A 19,659-nucleotide genomic window follows, 5' to 3' on the forward strand; every position below is an offset into this window, starting at 1 on the left:
GATACTTTTTCATATTTAAGCTTCATAGATCCAAAGGATCCAAAAGACCTAGGACAGAATTTCGCCAAACGTACGTGACAACAAAATACTTTAGTATCACAATCAACATTTTTCTTTAAAAAAATATCACTCAACACCACTTAAAACAAAATCTCCTGAGGTAGAGGGGTGACAAACCACAATACAAGGGTGCACTGCTCCGTGTTGTGTGACAGCGCAGTGCTGCTCTTACAGACAGAGAGTAGACTTTGATGAAGTCAGTGCATGCGGGAGAGAATAAAAGCTTGAGTATCGATCTTTTTACACGAGTATCGTTCAATATCAATACCAGTGTTGGGATCAATATTATCAATATTAGGATCGATCCGCACACTTCTATGAAGTACTTGTGTAGTACTTCTGATGTTCTGATGCATGGCAGTGACCTAATTTGCATGTGCAGGACAAAAATGCGTCCACGGGCAGTCTGCAACCTTGTACTGTGTGATATGCACATTTCACGCATGGTTTTGCTATTTTTTCCTGTGTAGACTGCCTGTAGCAACATGTGCAGCCGGAACCGATCACTTTGCATGAGGAAGTTAGGTCACCACTAATCTACCGCTGCCCACACGCGTAACAGGGACCAGTAATCCATCCACCCATTTTCTATATCCACTTACTCCAATTAAGGGCCATGGGGGCTGGAGCCTGTCCCAGCAGTCACAGGTAGAGGTGGGCAGATCGATCCTAATATCGATAATATCGATACCAACACTGGTATTGATATTGAACGATCCTCGTGTAAAAAGATTGATACTCAAGCTCTTTTCTCTCCCGGACGCACTGACTGCTGCGCATGCAGATTCATCAAAGTCTACTCTCTGTAAGAGCAATGCTGCGCTGTGTCACACAACACAGAGCAGAGCACCCTCCCCCCTCTGGTCTTTTGTTGTTGCGCCGTCACGTCTCAGTGGCGCCAGGCAACAGCCATGCAGGTAGGCTCAGCCTGGCCCGCCCACTCAGCGCTCTCCTTGAGTCAGCCCTGAGCCCTCTACCTCAAAAGATTTTGTTTTAAGTTGTGTTGAGTGATTTTTTTTAAACAAAAATATTGGTTGTGATAATAAAGTATTTTGTTGTCACGGACAATGTTTGGCAAAATTCTGTCCTAGGTCTTTTGGATCCTTTGGATCTATGAAGCTTAAATATGAAAAAGTATCGGTATCGGTATTGATATCGGCGATACTGGGCCTGTATTTACTTGGTATCGGATCAATACCAAAATTCCCGGTATCGCCCACCTCTAGTCACAGGGTGTGAGGCCATGACACCCTGGACAGGACGCCAGTCTGTCACAGAGCACCAGTAAGACAGATACAGAAAATAAATACATATATAAAACATGACATATGTTTTGCAAAAATCATAAATTATAAATCAACAATCAATCAAATGAGAAAAGACTAGAAAGAAAAAAAAAATCAGGTTTAGCAGATAAATTTAAGGCAGTGGCGATTTAATAACAATCAAGGTTTTCACTGTTTTTGTTTGTGAAGTTTTATAATAATAATAATAATAATAATATTTTGATGATGTGTCCGCCAGGCTTTGTGACGTTTCGACATGAATATGAACTTTCCCAACGCGGGGGTTCCTTCTCCTAAACTCAACTCATTTTTGAACCACCTCGGTGTAAATCTTCTGTACTGATATCTGCTGTCAATGTGGTTGATGGACCGAGTCACATTAGGTGTGGCATGCTGTTTGGTGGCGTTTTAAATGAAACAATATGAAGGAAGGAATGAAGTATTGTAACCCCCCGCGGAGTGCACAGTGGTGTGGTCCGAGGCGCGCTCACTGATTTGGCGCTACAGCTCCTTCGCTGTTCTTCCAACGAGCTGTAGCGGCTCTTTGAGATTTTGTTAAAATATACTTTTACCACATTCATGGACAATCATGTGTGACGAAGATAAAGTATCCGAGGAACTTTTTAAAGATGTTAAATTCTACGTGGTTGGGGACATTGATGTGAAGGTGAGGACGTTAGCTGTTAGCAGGCTAACAGTGTTGATCAGAAGTTCCTGCAGAAGCTAACGAGCTAGCTCAGCGGCTCCTGTCTTGTCTCACTCCCTGACTGTCTGACTGTTTCTGTGCACTATGTGCAGGCACACGCTTTGTCTTACAGATCTGTAGCTTTGCTCCTGCACATGTAGCCACCATTTAACTGCGTTTTATGAGCTACTAGCGGTGAAGCTAATGTGTTAGCACTGTCTTTCTCCCGGTTTCCGTAAACATCTGGAACACTGAGCTGGTCAAAAACAGGCGCCATAAATATCTGGAACACTGAGCTGGTCCACAATTGGGCTCCGTAAACATTTGGGACACTGAGCTGGTCCACAAACAGGCTCCTTAAACATGTGGGACACTGAGCCAGTCCACAAATGGGCTCCATAAACATCTGGGACACTGAGCTGGTCCACAAACAGGCTCCATGAACATCTGTGACACTGAGCCAGTCCACAAACAGGCTCCATGAACATCTCAGACACTGAGCCAGTCCACAAACAGGCTCCATGAACATCTCAGACACTGAGCCAGTCCACAAACAGGCTTCGTAAACATCTGGAACATTGAGCCCGTCCATGGATGTGTTTGTAACACTCAGCCAGTCAGTAAGTGGGTTGGTACATGAACTGCTTCCATAAGCATCTGGAACACTGATCCAGTTTGTAAACAGGTTCTGTAAACATCTGTAACATTGAACTGGCTTACAAACTGGTTCCCTAAGCATCTGGACTGCTGAGCCAGTGTCGCGGACTGAATGGTCCCCTGTAAAAATTGGTCCGCCCTGCCTTCACTGCACATGCGTCTGAGACTGACTCTGAGTCTCACTCCCTACACCCAAAGTGATCAAAGGGAATAATGTGATTATTAACCATCAGATGACAAAGTAAAAGCTCTTAAATCATTCTAAAGTCAGTTTTAAGGTCTGACACTCTGAAATGATGCTGCTGACGCCCCGAAATGACACATGTGCACTTGCGCAGTGAAGACAGGGTGGACTGATTTTTAGGGTGGGCTGTTTGTTCGGTGACACCGGTTCATAAACTGGTTCCATACACATCTGGAACACAGAGGCGCTCCACAAACGGGTTCTGTAAAGGACTTTGGACTTGGTAAATAGAACTGTTTGGCATGGTACTGTGAATGTAGTTCCTGATATTTACCTGTGCTGGTGGTAACAGTGTCTGACTCGGACAGCACATATGTTCAGTGAGTTAGTTCAGCTATCCCAGCCAGCTCTTTCAGTGCTAACTCAAAGGCACTAAATGCTATTGTCTTGTAATTCATCAAAGTAAAACAGGCACATAACGAGGATGAACTGATTATTTTTTGGTGAACTTTGATGTACTACAACAATCCCAGAAATTGCTTTGCTTTGCCTCTTATTTGTAAGTTAAATAAAACTGGAATTAATGATTACACAACATGTGGCTGTGGATGGTGCCAGAGGTTTTTCTCTGTTGTGGAAATTACTGATGGCCAACTTGAACCATTGCTTTAAAATGTTTGAAACTTGTTTCAAATGTTTCTTTGGAGTCTGCAAGAAAAGGAAGACATCACAGTATGACCCGAAGTACATGACAGAACAAGAAAGCAATACCAGAATTAAAGAATAGATAGTTGGGGCTAATGTGGCTGGGGATGGTGCTGAACCTTTTCATTGGTAAACTCGGTGCATACACTCAACAAAAATATAAACGCAACACTTTTGGTTTTGCTCCCATTTTGTATGAGATGAACTCAAAGATCTAAAACTTTTTCCACATACACAATATCACCATTTCCCTCAAATATTGTTCACAAACCAGTCTAAATCTGTGATAGTGAGCACTTCTCCTTTGCTGAGATAATCCATCCCACCTCACAGGTGTGCCATACAAAGATGCTGATTAGACACCATGATTAGTGCACAGGTGTGCCTTAGACTGTCCACAATAAAAGGCCACTCTGAAAGGTGCAGTTTTGTTTTATTGGGGGGGGATACCAGTCAGTATCTGGTGTGACCACCATTTGCCTCATGAAGTGCAACACATCTCTTTCGCATAGAGTTGATCAGGTTGTCAATTGTGGCCTGTGGAATGTTGGTCCACTCCTCTTCAATGGCTGTGCTAAGTTGCTGGATATTGGCAGGAACTGGTAAACGCTGTCGTATATGCCGGTCCAGACATGTCCGGTGAGTAGTGGGACATTTTCAGCTTCCAAGAATTGTGTACAGATCCTTGCAACATGGGGCCGTGCATTATCCTGCTGCAACATGAGGTAATGTTCTTGGATGTATGGCACAACAATGGGCCTCAGGATCTCATCACGGTATCTCTGTGCATTCAAAATGCCATCAATAAAATGCACCTGTGTTCTTCGTCCATGACAGATGCCTGCCCATACCATAACCCCACTGCCACCATGGGCCACTCGATCCACAACATTGACATCCAACCAAAAGTGTTGCGTTTACATTTTTGTTGAGTGTATGTTGCCTACTGTACAGGAGTGTGCAGAGTATAATTCTTAAATATATTCTGACCATTAAGTCCTTGCATTTAAGGATGATAAACAGTTCCATATTGCCCTGTTCCGTTCCGTGTTCTCCCAGAACATCTAACATTTGAAAGCTCTTGTCATCATTTCCTGTCACATCAATCAATATTAAGAGTTTGAATCCTTGTTAAGAACATTGCTCAAGAGTGGCATGAAAAGTAGCACATCATGTAATGTGTTGTCACCTGCTGCACAGTTCAGAATTGTACATCCATGTTGAATTCTGAGTTTCATATTTAACTGCTACAGTCACTGCACAGTCTGTACATGCATAATAAGCATGTATGTTGCTTGTGAAGTTACTGTAAACTGACTTTATTTGAATCCTGTGCTTCTGTTGCAGGTGGTTCAGCTGCTCAAAGCAGGAAAAGGCAAGGAGGTCTCTTACAATGCTTTGGCTACTCACATTATTGCAGAGGATGGTGATAATCCTGAAGTGAGTGAATCACGGGAGGTTTTTGACCTGCCTGTTGTCAAGGTAAGAGTCCAGGACCAACAGGGATCAGAGTCTGTGGACACACACATATGCACACAGACAGACTGACAGCTGAGGTCCACTGGCTGCTCTGGTTAATGAAATCCCTCTGCTGCAAAACAGAAAATAATCTTCATTATATTTGCATTATTGTCTTATATGTTTTCACCCCTGTTTGCTTGCTTGTCTGTTTGTGAACAGCCTGGAGCCCACAATTTTTCATATACGTATTATGACATTTTTTCTGAAGATTCATATCCTGGTAGGCAAGAACTGATTTAGTTTTCAAGGTCAAAGCCAGGAAAAATCTTGGAAAAAATCTGATCTTTAACATGGAATGAATGTTCAAAAATTCATAACGCTGTAAAAAAGATGAAATTTCCTTCATATTTGAGAGCGTTATGTAGGATGGTTTCATCCAGCTCTGATCCAGATTGCAGATTTTGTGGCCATTTAAATGTAACATTGAAAACCCCATTTAATATATATTTTACATTTTATCTTAATCAAACATGTCCCAGTTACTCTCATATTTGAAAGTGAGGTGCAGACTGGCACTCACTATCGTCTGACAAAATTTGATCTGGACCTGATCCGGATTGTAGATTTTGTGAACATTTGAATATAATATTGAAAAGCCCATTTGGTGTACATTTTGCATTATATCTCAGTCAAAAGTGCCCCAGTCACTCACCTTTGTGACAATGAGGTGCAAACTGGCACTCTCAATGAATAGACAAGTTTGATCCGCATCTAATCTGTATTGCAGATTTAGTGGATATTTAATTTTAACTTTGAAAAGCTCTTTTGATCTATATTTTGTATTATATTTTAGGTTATGAAAAGCCACTTCTAACAGGACTTTGACCTTGAATTTTTTTTCCAAGGACAAGATTTGTGGAATTAGAAACTAGTGTTGGTGGAGGTTTGCGCGCTATGAGTGTGGTGCTCTAGTTTAATTTAGTCTTTAATTTTAACCTGACATAAAAGTAACTGCAGCCAAATCCACATACAGGCAGAATCGATTTAGTTCAAGATGTAGTAATAAAATAAAAGCCAAAGCTGTCTGTGAAATTAAAGGAAAAGACAAGCATTACCCTCTATCTGCACAGATTACTTCTGATTATTCACATTTCTGGATCATGATCTGCCACAATGTCATGACTTTGTTGCTCTTCAAAATTGTCCGGATCGGTCACTGATCTACAACACTACTATTACCACAGATTGTACACTGTAGCATCATCTGATTGTTCTTTGTGTTGCTCAGGTCAACAGTCATGTGAAATTAGCAATGGGAAACCTGTTTTACCCAACACGACAAGTGGGGAAACAAAATGGCAAAAAACCTTAGTATTGACTTCTGGGGAAAGTCTACTTCAATTAATTTTGTGGCGCAGCCATCCTTTATAGTTCCATGACTAAAATATGTAGATTTGTACTTTTAATTTGCCTCATTCTTCATGAGTTATTTATTCATTTTGATGGTGTTTGTATTTTTGCTGCTTTGTTTCTCCAAAATCAAACATGAGAACGTCTTGTCCTCCGTTTATTTCCTCTAGCCTTCCTGGGTGATCCTGTCTGTCCGATGTGGACACTTGTTACCGTATCCTTTCATCAGCAATTCCAGGCTACCACCACCAAAGGTCAAAGGTCAGCCTCTCAGATTTCCCTGAAGAAATCCACAGGTACCCTTCTACCAAACCTTTGGAGAAATCCCCAACATGCCTGTTTATTATACAACTGACTGAAATCCTTTGTTCTGATTGGCTGATTCACATGTCATAATTGCAATACTTTTCACAATAAATCGTCCAAAGTTAACAGTAGCCACATTATTGACTGATTCTGCATCATTTTGAGCAACATTATGAGTGATTGCGGACCAATTTTGTCATAACGGGGCAGTTGCCCCACAATGTTGGGATCATTGTTGCCCACGGCCTTGGGCAACAATGATCCCTCGGGGTGACATTCCATGATGCTGCCCTCCAAACCAGTCACTATTTGTATAATCTGTAATGGCTCAGAAAAAAACAGCTCTTTGAAAGTTTAATGACTGGAACCAGTCTCTCCATCTAAGGTTCATACCTGCTTTCATATGACACATGCAGCTTTGAACTTTTCCTCCTACAAGGCTCTGAAAATGGTCGAAAATTCAAAAGGAAACAAAACAATGCCACATTTGAGAGTTTATCAGTCTGACAGTGTGAGAGATAAAGAACTGATGTGCGTCTTCTTTTTATAAACCCCTTGTCTATGTAGATGACTTTAGTATGAGTCACAGTTAGCTTGTATCATTAAGAACATTCACAGCAGTAACGATTTGCTGCCTTTTTTATTTTCCAGTAAATTAAAGGGGGTGACACACAAATGCACCATGAAACAAACCGTGACAGTGACAGAGAAAAGTGCCAATGAAAACGGTGTCTGTAACGAGCAGTGGGCAAAAGTTATATGACTGTATGTGTGTGTATCTGTGAATCTATGTGCAGTGTGTGCACATGTCCAAACCATCTCAATCAAACCATCCCACCTGAGCTGCCCCTCTGATATGTTCATTCTTAATCCTGTACATTCTCGTCACTCCCACCAAAGAGAATCGCAACATCTTCAGCTCTGCCTCCTGTCTTTTTGTTAGTGCCACCACTCTAAGCTGTACAACATAGCTGGTCTCACTACTGTCTTGTAGACTTTTCCCTTCGCTCTTGCTAATATTCTTCAGTCACAAATCACTCCTGCCACCTTTCTCCACCCACTCCACCCTGCCTACCCTTACCAAAAAATAGTACTGATAAGTATATAAAAAGTAAACTAGAAGTATACTTGAAACATACTTGCATATACTACTTTTTGGTAAGGGTACACTCTCGTCTTCACCTCTCTACCAACTCTCCATTACTTTGGACAGTTGACCCCAAGTATTTAAACTCATCTACTTTCACCACCTCTACTCCTTGTAACTGCACTATTCCACCGGGCTCCCTCTCATTCACACACATGTACTCAGTCTTGCTCCTGCTGACTCATTCCCCTGCTCTCCAGAGCATATCTCCACCTCTCCAAGCTAGACTCAGCCTGCTCTCTACTCTCACTGCAGATCACAATGTCATCTGCAAACAACACTTACCTAAAATAAAATAAACCCTGAGCACAACACGCGATCCACAAACACAAAATCAACCCATCCATAGCAATTTGAGTATGTGTGTATATATATATATATATATATATATATATATGTATGTATGTATTGTGTGCGTGTATGTGTATTTCATACATTTCAACAACCTGAAATCCACCAGACCAGCTAGAACTGAATAATCGGTTCCTGGACAGTCGCCTCTGTGCTTCTTCTCGCTGGATTTATTTCTTCCGCAGCTTACAGTCATTTTGACACTGGTGAGTCCAACGTTTCACTTTGTGTTCATCCGTTGTCTGCAAAATTGCTCTTTTGCACACTTGCGTTCTGCATAAATGCTCATCTTTAGGAATGTTAAACTATGTTTGATCTCTAAAGAATAAACCGAAAATCAGATTGTTAGTTTGCAGCCCTCATAATAACTTCAGCTTATTGCCTAAATGTGGAGCAGAGGAAACCATAGGAAAAAAAAAAAAATACAGAATCAGAGATTTGGTTTTAATGTGATGAGTTCGAACACAGGGTGAGCTCATGTGATCACATCTCCCACCTGTACTGGACACTTCTGACTCAAAGCACATCTGATCCTTGAGACTGAATACTTGCGAAGTGAAAATCTTTTAAATGGATTGTCATCCATCTGGATGTGTGTGTGTCGATGGGTTTTACGGCCCTGAGCTGATCTGTCAGCTTGTGATGGATCCCCGAGTGCATACTTTGAACAGTGGCAGTCAGTGGCGAAATAAGAGTTTTCTGCTTACGGCCCCCGTGACATCATCAAATGCCTTCTATTAAGCGTCCACGACATTATATTGTCGGTGTACACGCAGGCCAGGAGGATTCGGGCTGCTACCGGCGGAACAATCATATGGGGCTTTACACTGCACCGGCAGTTCTTGTGCTGATCCACAGATTTATGTGCAAATCCAACCAGCTTTTATGCACAAGGTGCACAGATCCCGTTTTTCTGTCTGCCTGCCGCTCTCTCGCTTTCATTGATTGATTGATTTGGCAAAATACATGATATGAAATTACCCATGACAACACAGAAAAACAAAGATTAAAAAAAAAAGAAATACTTAAAAATGGCTACAAAGCCATCTATATGCACAAGTTAATAAAATACAAAATTATTATGACTATTATTATTATTAATTATTATGACTTCTCTCTGTGTCTCTCGCTCACTCTCTCTCACACAACTGCTGCGGCATATTATGACAATATGTACCAATGTTCAAGGCACATATTGTTGCTTGTTCAGTGGATTGTATGTAGTAACACACCTGGACAGTGGACACATATTGTTGCTGGCGACAGTATGTCCCACAGTGTGGCCATGAACATCAGTATATAGCGTCGTGGTGACAGTATATGCCCTACGACAACATGTGCTGTAACAGGGTTGTCTCAAACCAACTTGTGGAACATCTCTCTGTTTGAACAGCTGCGTCTGCTTTCAGGGTTCATCATTCCACTGAAGCCACCTCAACGAAAGTGGTGAATGATCAATTGCTGACCTTGGATGCTGGATCTGTATCTGTGCTGGTGGTATTGGATCTCAGTGCAGATGTCAACACAGTGGATGATAATAAAATTTTTGTTGGGCAGAGTAGAGAATACTTGTGGTATTTCTGGGAAGGTGCTTTCATGGTCGAAGACTTACATTATGTTGTGGGTCGGCTGTGATGTGTTGTTTTGAACAATGTTTTTCTGGATACTCTGCTGTGAGGCATGGGTTTCCTCAAGGGTCAGCTCCTGGCCCCTTGTATTTGGCACATTTAGGTAAACTCATATATAGCTTTGGTATAGTTTTCATTGCCATGTAGATGATTTACAGCTGTATATGCTGGTGAATGCAGGATATAATTTTGAGTCTTATGTCCTGGTTGCTGTGAGGAACTACCTGTTCTCTAGCATCCTGCTGCTCAATGCTGATGGGACTGAGATGCTGGTTTTTGGGCCTGACAGACAGGATTATGTGATGATCTCAGTGTTGGGAAAGTGTCGGTACACGGACCCACAACAGGGGGCGCAAAGGAACGGACAATGGAGTAGGTCAAATAACAACACTTTACTGTTGTGAATGTGCACAACAAATACAACAGATTACAACAATAGATCAGAATCAATTCACAAGGTGTCGTGTGGGCAGGCTCGAAGATAGGAGACACCTGTCCAAAGCAGAACCGGAACCACACGATTTCCTCCGCCACCAGACCCCGGGAATACTGGAGCCGCCAAGTCCCGAACTCCCAGGTGGCCACTGCCTCCGCGTGTCGGACCTGGTACTGCTGGCGAGGAACAAAAACACAATTAAAGGTGGGCGCGTTTGCACCCAGTACTCCGCACGGCAGGAAAGCTACCTCCACCTCTCGTTGGAAAAAAAAGGTCTGTTATCACTCACAAAAGGTTACTGTCAAGCAGTCAGCTGAGAATATTACCTTACAACAACAACAACATTACCTTATATTACCCGGAGTACAGAGGGGTGAGGAGTGATGAGGTTTAATCCGGGACACATGAAACACAGGATGGATCCGCAGTGAGGCCGGCAGCCGAAGCCTCACTGCGGCTGGACTGATGACCTTCAGGATCTTGAATGGGCCGATGTAACGGTCCTGTAACTTGGGGGAGTCCACTTGGAGGGGGATGTCCTTTGTGGATAACCACACCTCCTGCCCAGGCCGATACGCAGGGGGCCGGGGTCCGCCGACGGTCTGCATGGGCTTTTGCCCTCGTCCGGGCCTTTAGCAAAGCAGAACGGGCGGCACGCCACACCCGACGGCACTTCCGCAGGTGGGCCTGGACCGAGGGCACACCGACCTCTCCCTCAACCACCGGAAACAACGGGGGCTGATACCCCAGACATACCTCAAAAGGGGAGAGGCCGGTGGCTGAAGACACCTGGCTGTTATGGCATACTCGATCCAGGCCAAATGGGTACTCCAGGCCGCCGGGTGTGCGGCAGTCACGCAGCGCAAGGCCTGCTCCACCTCCTGGTTTACCCGTTCTGCTTGCCTGTTGGTCTGAGGGTGGTACCCGGACGAGAGACTCACCGTGGCCCCCAGTTCCCGGCAGAAGCTCCTCCAGACTTGCGAGGAGAACTGGGGACCGCGATCGGAGACGATGTCTGTTGGAATCCCATGCAGCCGGACGACGTGGTGGACCAGGAGGTCCGCTGTCTCCTGGGCTGTTGGGAGCTTCGGGAGGGCCACGAAGTGGGCCGCCTTGGAGAATCGGTCCACTATCGTGAGGATGGTGGTGTTACCCTGGGACGGCGGGAGGCCCGTGACAAAATCCAGGCCGATGTGGGACCAGGGGCGATGAGGCACGGGCAGCGGCTGGAGTAAACCTGATGCCCGGCGATGGTCAGCCTTGCCCCTGGCGCAGGTGGTGCAGGCCTGGATATAATCCCGGACGTCGGCCTCTAGGGACGCCCACCAGAAGCGCTGCCGGAAAACTGCCATGGTTCTTCGCACCCCTGGATGACAGGAGAGCTTGGAGCCGTGACAGAAGTCCAGGACTGCAGCCCTAGCTTCTGGTGGGACGTATAGTTTGTTCTTCGGCCCAGTTCCGGGGTCCGGGCTTCGTGCCAGGGTCTCCCGGACGGTTCTCTCTACGTCCCAGGTGAGGGTGGCCACGATAGTGGACTCCGGGATGATGGGTTCCGGTGGATCCGACAACTCCGCTTTGACTTCATCTTCATGTACCCGGGACAAGGCATCCGATCTCTGGTTCTTGGTCCCGGTACGGTAGGTGATCCGGAAGTCAAAACGGCCGAAGAACAGTGACCAGCGGGCTTGCCTGGGGTTCAGCCGCTTGGCGGTCCTGATATACTCCAGGTTCCGGTGGTCAGTGAAAACCGTGAATGGCACGGACGTTCCCTCCAACAGATGTCTCCACTCTTCAAGAGCCTCTTTCACCGCAAGGAGTTCTCGATTGCCGACGTCATAGTTCCGTTCGGCCGGGGTCAACCTGCGGGAAAAATAGGCACACGGGTGAAGGACCTTATCGGTCTTCCCGCTCTGGGAAAGCACGGCTCCTATCCCTGAGTCCGAGGCGTCCACTTCAACCACTAACTGGCGACTAGGATCGGGTTGCACCAGAACGGGTGCAGACGAGAAGCGCCGTTTCAACTCCTTGAACGCGGCATCGCAACGGTCCGACCAGGTGAAGGGGACTTTTGGTGAGGTCAGGGCTGTCAGGGGGCTAACTACCTGACTGTAGCCCTTAATGAACCTCCTGTAGAAATTTGCAAAGCCGAGGAACTGTTGCAGCTTCCTACGGCTAGTGGGTTGGGGCCAGTCTCTCACCGCCGCAACCTTGGCCGGATCAGGAGCGACGGAGTTGGGAGAGATGATAAACCCCAGGAAGGACAAGATGTGCGGTGAAACTCACACTTCTCGCCCTTCACAAACAGCCGGTTCTCCAACAACCGCTGCAGGACCTGACGTACATGCCGGACATGAGTCTCAGGATCCGGAGAAAAGATGAGTATATCGTCTAGATATACGAAGACGAATCGGTGCAGGAAATCCCGCAAGACGTCATTAACCAAAGCTTGGAACGTCGCGGGGGCGTTTGTGAGGCCGAACGGCATGACCAGGTACTCAAAGTGACCTAATGGGGTGTTGAATGCCGTCTTCCATTCGTCTCCCTTCCGGATCCGAACCAGGTGATACGCATTTCTAAGATCCAGCTTAGTAAAGATTTTGGCTCCATGCAGGGGGGTGAACACGGAATCTAATAATGGCAACGGGTATCGGTTGCGAACCGTAATCTCATTCAGCCCCCTGTAATCAATACATGGACGAAGTCCGCCATCTTTCTTGCCCACAAAAAAGAAACCTGCCCCCATCGGGGAGGTGGAGTTCCGGATCAGCCCGGCAGCTAATGAGTCCCGGATGTAGGTCTCCATTGATTCGCGCTCAGGTCGTGAGAGGTTGTACAGCCTGCTGGACGGGAACTCAGCGCCTGGAACCAAATCAATGGCACAATCATACGGACGGTGCGGGGGAAGGGTGAGTGCCAGATCCTTGCTGAAGACATCAGCAAGATCGTGGTACTCAACCGGCACTGCCGTCAGATTGGGAGGGACTTTGACCTCCTCCTTAGCCTGGGAACCGAGGATCCTAAACACACCCGATGGCAGATTTCGCTCCACTGAACCACCACCCCAGACGGCCAATCGATCCGGGGATTGTGCTTTAACATCCATGGGATGCCCAAAATCACGCGGGAGGTAGAAGAAGTCACAAAAAACTCAATCTCCTCCCGGTGGTTTCCAGACACCACCAGAGTTACTGGTTGTGTCTTGTGTGTGAGTAAAGGGAGGAGGGTGCCATCTAGTGCCCCGCACCTGCAATGGCGAAGGAAGCGCCACCAGAGGGAGCCCTACTTCCTTGCCCATCTGCTGTCTAGCAGATTCCCTTCTGACCCCGTGTCCACCAGTGCTCGGGCTTGAAGGGTTAAATCCCCGCTCAGGATTGTGACTGGGAGTCGTGTGGCAATTTGTGTGTGTCTCACTTGAATGTCTTGACCCCCCCTTAGCCCAGTCTCTAAGGGTGAGTGTTGATGTTTTGGCCGTTTGGGGCAGTCTCTCTGTGTGTGCTCTGTTGAGCTGCAGAGAAAACACTCTCCACGGATCAGCCTCCCCATTTTGGCCCTGTGCGTTTCCCTAACAACGTCACCAGGGGGAGCTGTTGCCCCACAAAGCGCTGCGGCTGTGGAGCGTGGGGAGGGCGGCCCCTTTTCGAACCCGGAAGGGAGAGGGGCGGCGCGTATCCGGTCACGTCCTTCGCCTCGCTCCCGACGGCGTTCCTCTAACCGATTGTCTAATCGTATAACGAGATCAATAAGCCCGTCTAAATCCCGCGGTTTCGTCCTTGGCCACCAGGAGCTCCTTCAGGACCAACGACAGTCCGTTTACGAAGGCGGCACGGAGGGCAGTGTTATTCAGCCGGACCTCGCAGCCGCGATGCGGAAGTCGACTGCATAAACAGCTGCGCTCCGGCGCCCCTGTCTCATTGACAGCAGCACGGCTGAAGCGGTCTCTCCTCTATTTGGGTGATCGAACACTGTTCTGAACTCCCTCACAAACCCATCATATATCAGAAGGAGCCGTGAATTTTGCTCCCAAAGCGCTGTAGCCCAAGCGCGTGCCTTGCCGCGAAGCAGATTAATGACATAAGCTATCTTACTAGCATTAGTCGCGTACATGACGGGACGTTGTGCGAAGACGAGCGAACACTGCATAAGAAAGTCCACGCACGTCTCCACACAACCTCCGTACGGCTCTGGAGGGCTTATGTATGCTTCCGGGGAAGGTGGGAGGGGTCGTTGAACGACCTGTGGAACGTCACTGTTACGCACAGGGTCGACAGGAGGGAGAGCCGCAGCAGCGCCCTGAGGGCGCGCTTCCACCTGTGCGGCGAGAGCCTCCACCCTGCGGTTAAGGAGGACGTTCTGCTCGGTCATTAAATCCAACCGAGCCGTGAAAGCGGTGAGGATCCGCTGCAACTCACCGATCATTCCTCCTGCGGACGCCTGTGCGCCCTGTTCTTCCATTGGCCGTTCAACAGCCGGTTGACGCCCCTCGGGATCCATGACGCTGGCCGAGATATCCTGTTGGGAAAGTGTCGGTACACGGACCCACAACAGGGGGCGCAAAGGAACGGACAATGGAGTAGGTCAAATAACAACACTTTACTGTTGTGAATGTGCACAACAAATACAACAGATTACAACAATAGATCAGAATCAATTCACAAGGTGTCGTGTGGGCAGGCTCGAAGATAGGAGACACCTGTCCAAAGCAGAACCGGAACCACACGATTTCCTCTGCCACCAGACCCCGGGAATACTGGAGCCGCCAAGTCCCGAACTCCCAGGTGGCCACTGCCTCCGCGTGTCGGACCTGGTACTGCTGGCGAGGAACAAAAACACAATTAAAGGTGGGGCGCGTTTGCACCCAGTACTCCGCACGGCAGGAAGCTACCTCCACCTCTCGTTGGAAAAAGGTCTGTTATCACTCACAAAAGGTTACTGTCAAGCAGTCAGCTGAGAATATTACCTTCCAGGTAGAACGATATCTCGGCAAAGAGGTGGAGACGTCGTCCTGCTGATGTACCCCTGCTGATTGGTAACAGCTGTTGCAGGTGATGCCTGACAGCTGTCACCCTAGCTGCTCCTGTGAGGCGGCTGCGCCCTCTGGTGCCTGGAGCCCGCACTCCAGGCAGGGCGCCCTCTGGTGGTGGGCCAGCAGTACCTCCTCTTCTGGCGGCCCACACAACACTCAGCCTGTCTTTGGGTGGCCGAGTGATTGTTGGGAATGTTGGTGTGATTTTTGATGAGCCATTGTCTTTTGATGTACACATTATGGAGAGGACAAGAACCGCATTCTGTCATCTGTGTAATATTGCAAAGAATAGACCAGTTTCATCTAAATGTGTTGACATGCTGTTTTGGGCTTTACTGACCTCTGGAACTGACTGCTAGAATGTATTCAGGTCTGCCCCTGAAAAGCTGTAAAAGTTTTCAGGTAACCAGACTGAAGGCGTGCATGTTCTCCACTGCCTGTGCCCATTGAGGGTCTGTTCTTTATTTTTTTCTATTTTTTTGTTTGATTTTATTGCATTCATTGTTCATGTTATACAATTACATTTATTATTTTGCTAGTGTTATGACATGGTTGTATGTAGGAGGTGAGAGATACCTGGTGTGTGTGTGTGTGTGTGGGGGGGTGCAGCAGAAGATAGTGTGCCTTTATTGAGAGAGTGGCATCTACTCAGTACACAGTGCCATTTTGGGTTCAACTGCGCTGAACTACTGAATGAACCTTTAATGTTTTCAACATTTAAAAAAAATCATTTAACCACATACAGCAGCACATCCAGGTACAGGTACGATCAAAATAAATATAAAAATAATTAAGCTATCAAATTTACATAAATTTACAATTTATGATGATTTATTTAAGTAATTTAAAGCCTGATTTATGCAGCTGCAGCTCTGTAACTCCTTGTCGTACAATGACGTGCGTGACAGTTTAAAGTTCTCCGTCTCTGGATTATGCTTTATTCTGGACTAATTGGACCCCCAAAAGCTTTTCTTTCTACAATCATCACCTCCAAATCAAAGGTAAGCTGCACCGACTTTGTGCTGTAAATGTGCGGACTTTTCTGATCCATTTGTAATCAGCGTGCACACTGTAAAAACTATTAAAATATGATGGCAGATGAAGGATTGAAAGCAGATCACAGCCTTTTGTGTCTGATTTAACAGGTGCGCATCAGGCTTTAGGTCCCAGTCTGAGCACAGTGTGAAAAAAATAAACGGTCTCGGTTTTAATCAGGGAAATGACTCCGGCCCCACTTTCCTCAAATCGGAGTGTCAGAGGAGCGCTGAACTATAATTTGTATCTCTGCACGTCCAGACTGCTCAGGGTTTTTAATGTACATACATTGTGATCCGATGTGAGAGATATGTATGTAATGGATTAAGTTACAGTCAGGAAGTGCCGAACATCTACGGGAAATCCTGATTCCCCGTAGATGTGTGCCTCATTTAATGACCGGGTCAAAATTTCCTCTGAAATTTTTTTCTGCCAAATGTATTTGATCCATTATCTAAATGTAATCAGCATGCGCACTGCAAAAAACTATTATGATATGATGGAAGATGAAGCAGTGAAAGCAGCAAAGTGTCAAATCACAGCCTTTTGCTGTGTCTGATTTAGCAGCTGCACGTTAGGCTGCAGCTCAGAGTCTGAGCACGGTGTGAAAAAATAAATAGTTGGGCTTTTAATCGCAGAACACTAGCAGAAGAGGGCCCACCTGGAAGATTTGGAGAAGCCCCAAGCCCCAGTAGCAAGCGAGACACTGGAACCCTCTAGAGCAGAGGTCTCAAACCGGCTCCAGAAAGAGCCGAGAGGGTGCAGGTTTTCTGTGCAACCACCCACTCCAGCAGGTGATTTCACTGATTAACATCACTTTGAGCAGGTGAAATCAGTTAATCAGTGAAATCCCCTGCTGGAGTGGGTGGTTGCACAGAAAGCCTGCACCCTCTCGGCCCTTTCTGGAACCGGTTTGAGACCTCTGCTCTAGAGGGCACATAATGTGGTGCACTGTCAAACAACCCAGCAATGCAGATGGGGAATGGGGGAGAGGGGGACTCGGTCAGGGGGTCAGAGACGGGACATGGACATGGTAGCCATGGGGTCGCCAAATGTGCTTGATTTCTTTGTTGTCAGTGCTTTATTGAGCACAGTGTTATTCTGACAAGCTCTCAAGGGGACATCTTATTGCCTTTTGAATTTTGATCCATTTTCAGACACTTATAGGCGGAAAAGTTTGTAACCCACGTACAGCTGATCTAGTTACATTTTTGAGTTCTCCAGAATACATTTGCCCTGGTCACAAAGTCTCAAACCTGCCGAATGCCACAAGCTGATACAAGAAAAATATTCAAAGGGCTGCAGTTTCAAACCTGTTGCTGATGCAGACTTGACTTTTGGGATTTATCTGTACATTTGGTATAAGACCACCAGGGAGTTTTTCTTCAGGAATCTGACAGGACGACCTGGGAATCTTTTCTCAAAGTGGATGATTCCATATGGAATGACTCATTGCCAGTTTAAACATGATTTATGAAATAATTAGATAAATAGGAACATGTTTACTTTTACTCATGAATTATGATTTATTTCCTTGATGGAGTTTATGCAAAGTGCCAAGTTTATCAAAGACTAAATATTGTTGTGAAACATTCTGATTAGGGATATTCCCAATGTGCTTTGTCTACCTGATGGTCATTTTTTGATTCATTGGTCTTGAATAAATTCAACCTGAGTCACCAAACCAGTGCACGTTGCATCTCACTTTGTTTCATATGCACGGTGCCAGTGGAGTGAGCAGGCGGCCCACACAAGTCTCAAATGTAGGTGTCAGATCGGGACTCAGTGTTGGAAAATATTCTATCAAATTAGTATCACAGTTTTAAAAAAAAAAAGGATTGGGACATCACTAATCCTGGTTCCTGTGTTGAGTCTTAACCACTGACCTCACAGAGTGACTGGATTCTCACCAGAGTCTGGACAGATCTTTTTTGGAGTGACGGCTTGTCTTCCCAGGGTAAGTACAAGTAGCTGCAAAAACCGAGTGTAACAAACATAACACTTGTCATGCTTACGTCTGTCTGTCTTCCTGTGGACACAGTGTGTCCTTAATGGTATGATATTCCATTAACTTTTGGAAGCAGCTGGCCATAGGACAGGTAGCCACAGAACTGTACCTGCCCAGGACTCCACAGGGACTGACTGCCAGGGACACCTAAAGCATAACCTTTGTACCTCTCCTGCCTGGAGGTCAGGCAGAAACATTTCATTATTGCTCTTCAGGCTGAACAGTTAATTTTGGTAAAAAAAAAAAAAAAAAAAAAAAAAAGATTTCCAAGTAGAGTCCCAACTATTGATGTCTTTAAAATAAGAAACTACACAGACATGGTCTGTCTGTCTGTCTGTCTGTCTGTCTGTCTGTCTCTTTCCCTCCTTCATCTGTGATGATGATTAGTCTGGGACCCCAGAAACATTTGTTTCACATCTCGAGTACGAAGGTTTGACACCCAGGATGGTTAGGACTGTACTTGGGAACCCCCAAAAGGCCTTTCCTAAGTTCTACAAATGTGGACTACAACTAGAGGGCGCCACATGAAGTACCCCCGAAATCAGATTTAATTCACACCTCGAGTACATCCACCAAACCTGTGCCAAAATGTTCAGTCTGGCAGTCGGATAAAGACTGGGTGATTCTTAACTTCCGCAGTTGTGGACTAAGGGGCTTAAGGAGGGCTTATGTAACACCCCCAATTTCACATTTAATTCACATCTTGAGTACGTCTAGGAATCTTTGCTTAAATGTAGCCCATGACCCACTGACTAAGGATCTATGATTCTTAAGTTCATAAGTTGTGGACTAAGGTACTTAAGGGCCCCTTCACACATAATCAATCAATCAATCAGTTTTTTTATATAGCACCAAATCACAACAAACAGTTGCCCCAAGGCGCTTTATATTGTAAGGCAAGGCCATACAATAATTATGTAAAACCCCAACGGTCAAAACGACCCCCTGTGAGCAAGCACTTGGCTACAGTGGAAGGAAAAACTCCCTTTTAACAGGAAGAAACCTCCAGCAGAACCAGGCTCAGGGAGGGGCAGTCTTCTGCTGGGACTGGTTGGGGCTGAGGGAGAGAACCAGGAAAAAGACATGCTGTGGAGGGAGCAGAGATCGATCACTAATGATTAAATGCAGAGTGGTGCATACAGAGCAAAAAGAGAAAGAAACAGTGCATCATGGGAACCCCCCAGCAGTCTACGTCTATAGCAGCATAACTAAGGGATGGTTCAGGGTCACCTGATCCAGCCCTAACTATAAGCTTTAGCAAAAAGGAAAGTTTAAGC

General features: G+C 46.0%; 1 protein-coding gene across 2 annotated transcripts in view; it reads left to right on the forward strand.

Moving 5' to 3' along the window:
- The first annotated feature begins 1,829 nt into the window (after positions 1–1,829).
- The window catches only part of paxip1 (PAX interacting (with transcription-activation domain) protein 1), a 92,298-nt gene continuing 74,468 nt past the window's right edge, over positions 1,830–19,659 (forward strand). The window contains exons 1-4 of one of the 2 annotated variants that reach the window (XM_034183213.1): positions 1,830–2,013; positions 4,925–5,059; positions 6,619–6,662; positions 18,268–18,331. In XM_034183213.1, coding sequence (XP_034039104.1) covers positions 1,936–2,013; positions 4,925–5,059; positions 6,619–6,662; positions 18,268–18,331 — 321 coding nt within the window. In that variant the 5' untranslated portion in view covers positions 1,830–1,935. The remainder of the gene's footprint in view (positions 2,014–4,924; positions 5,060–6,618; positions 6,663–18,267; positions 18,332–19,659) is intronic. The other variant, XM_034183214.1, reaches the window with a different exon arrangement.

Source organism: Thalassophryne amazonica, chromosome 12, assembly GCF_902500255.1.
Source record: "Thalassophryne amazonica chromosome 12, fThaAma1.1, whole genome shotgun sequence".
NCBI classification, from domain to species: Eukaryota; Metazoa; Chordata; class Actinopteri; order Batrachoidiformes; family Batrachoididae; genus Thalassophryne; species Thalassophryne amazonica.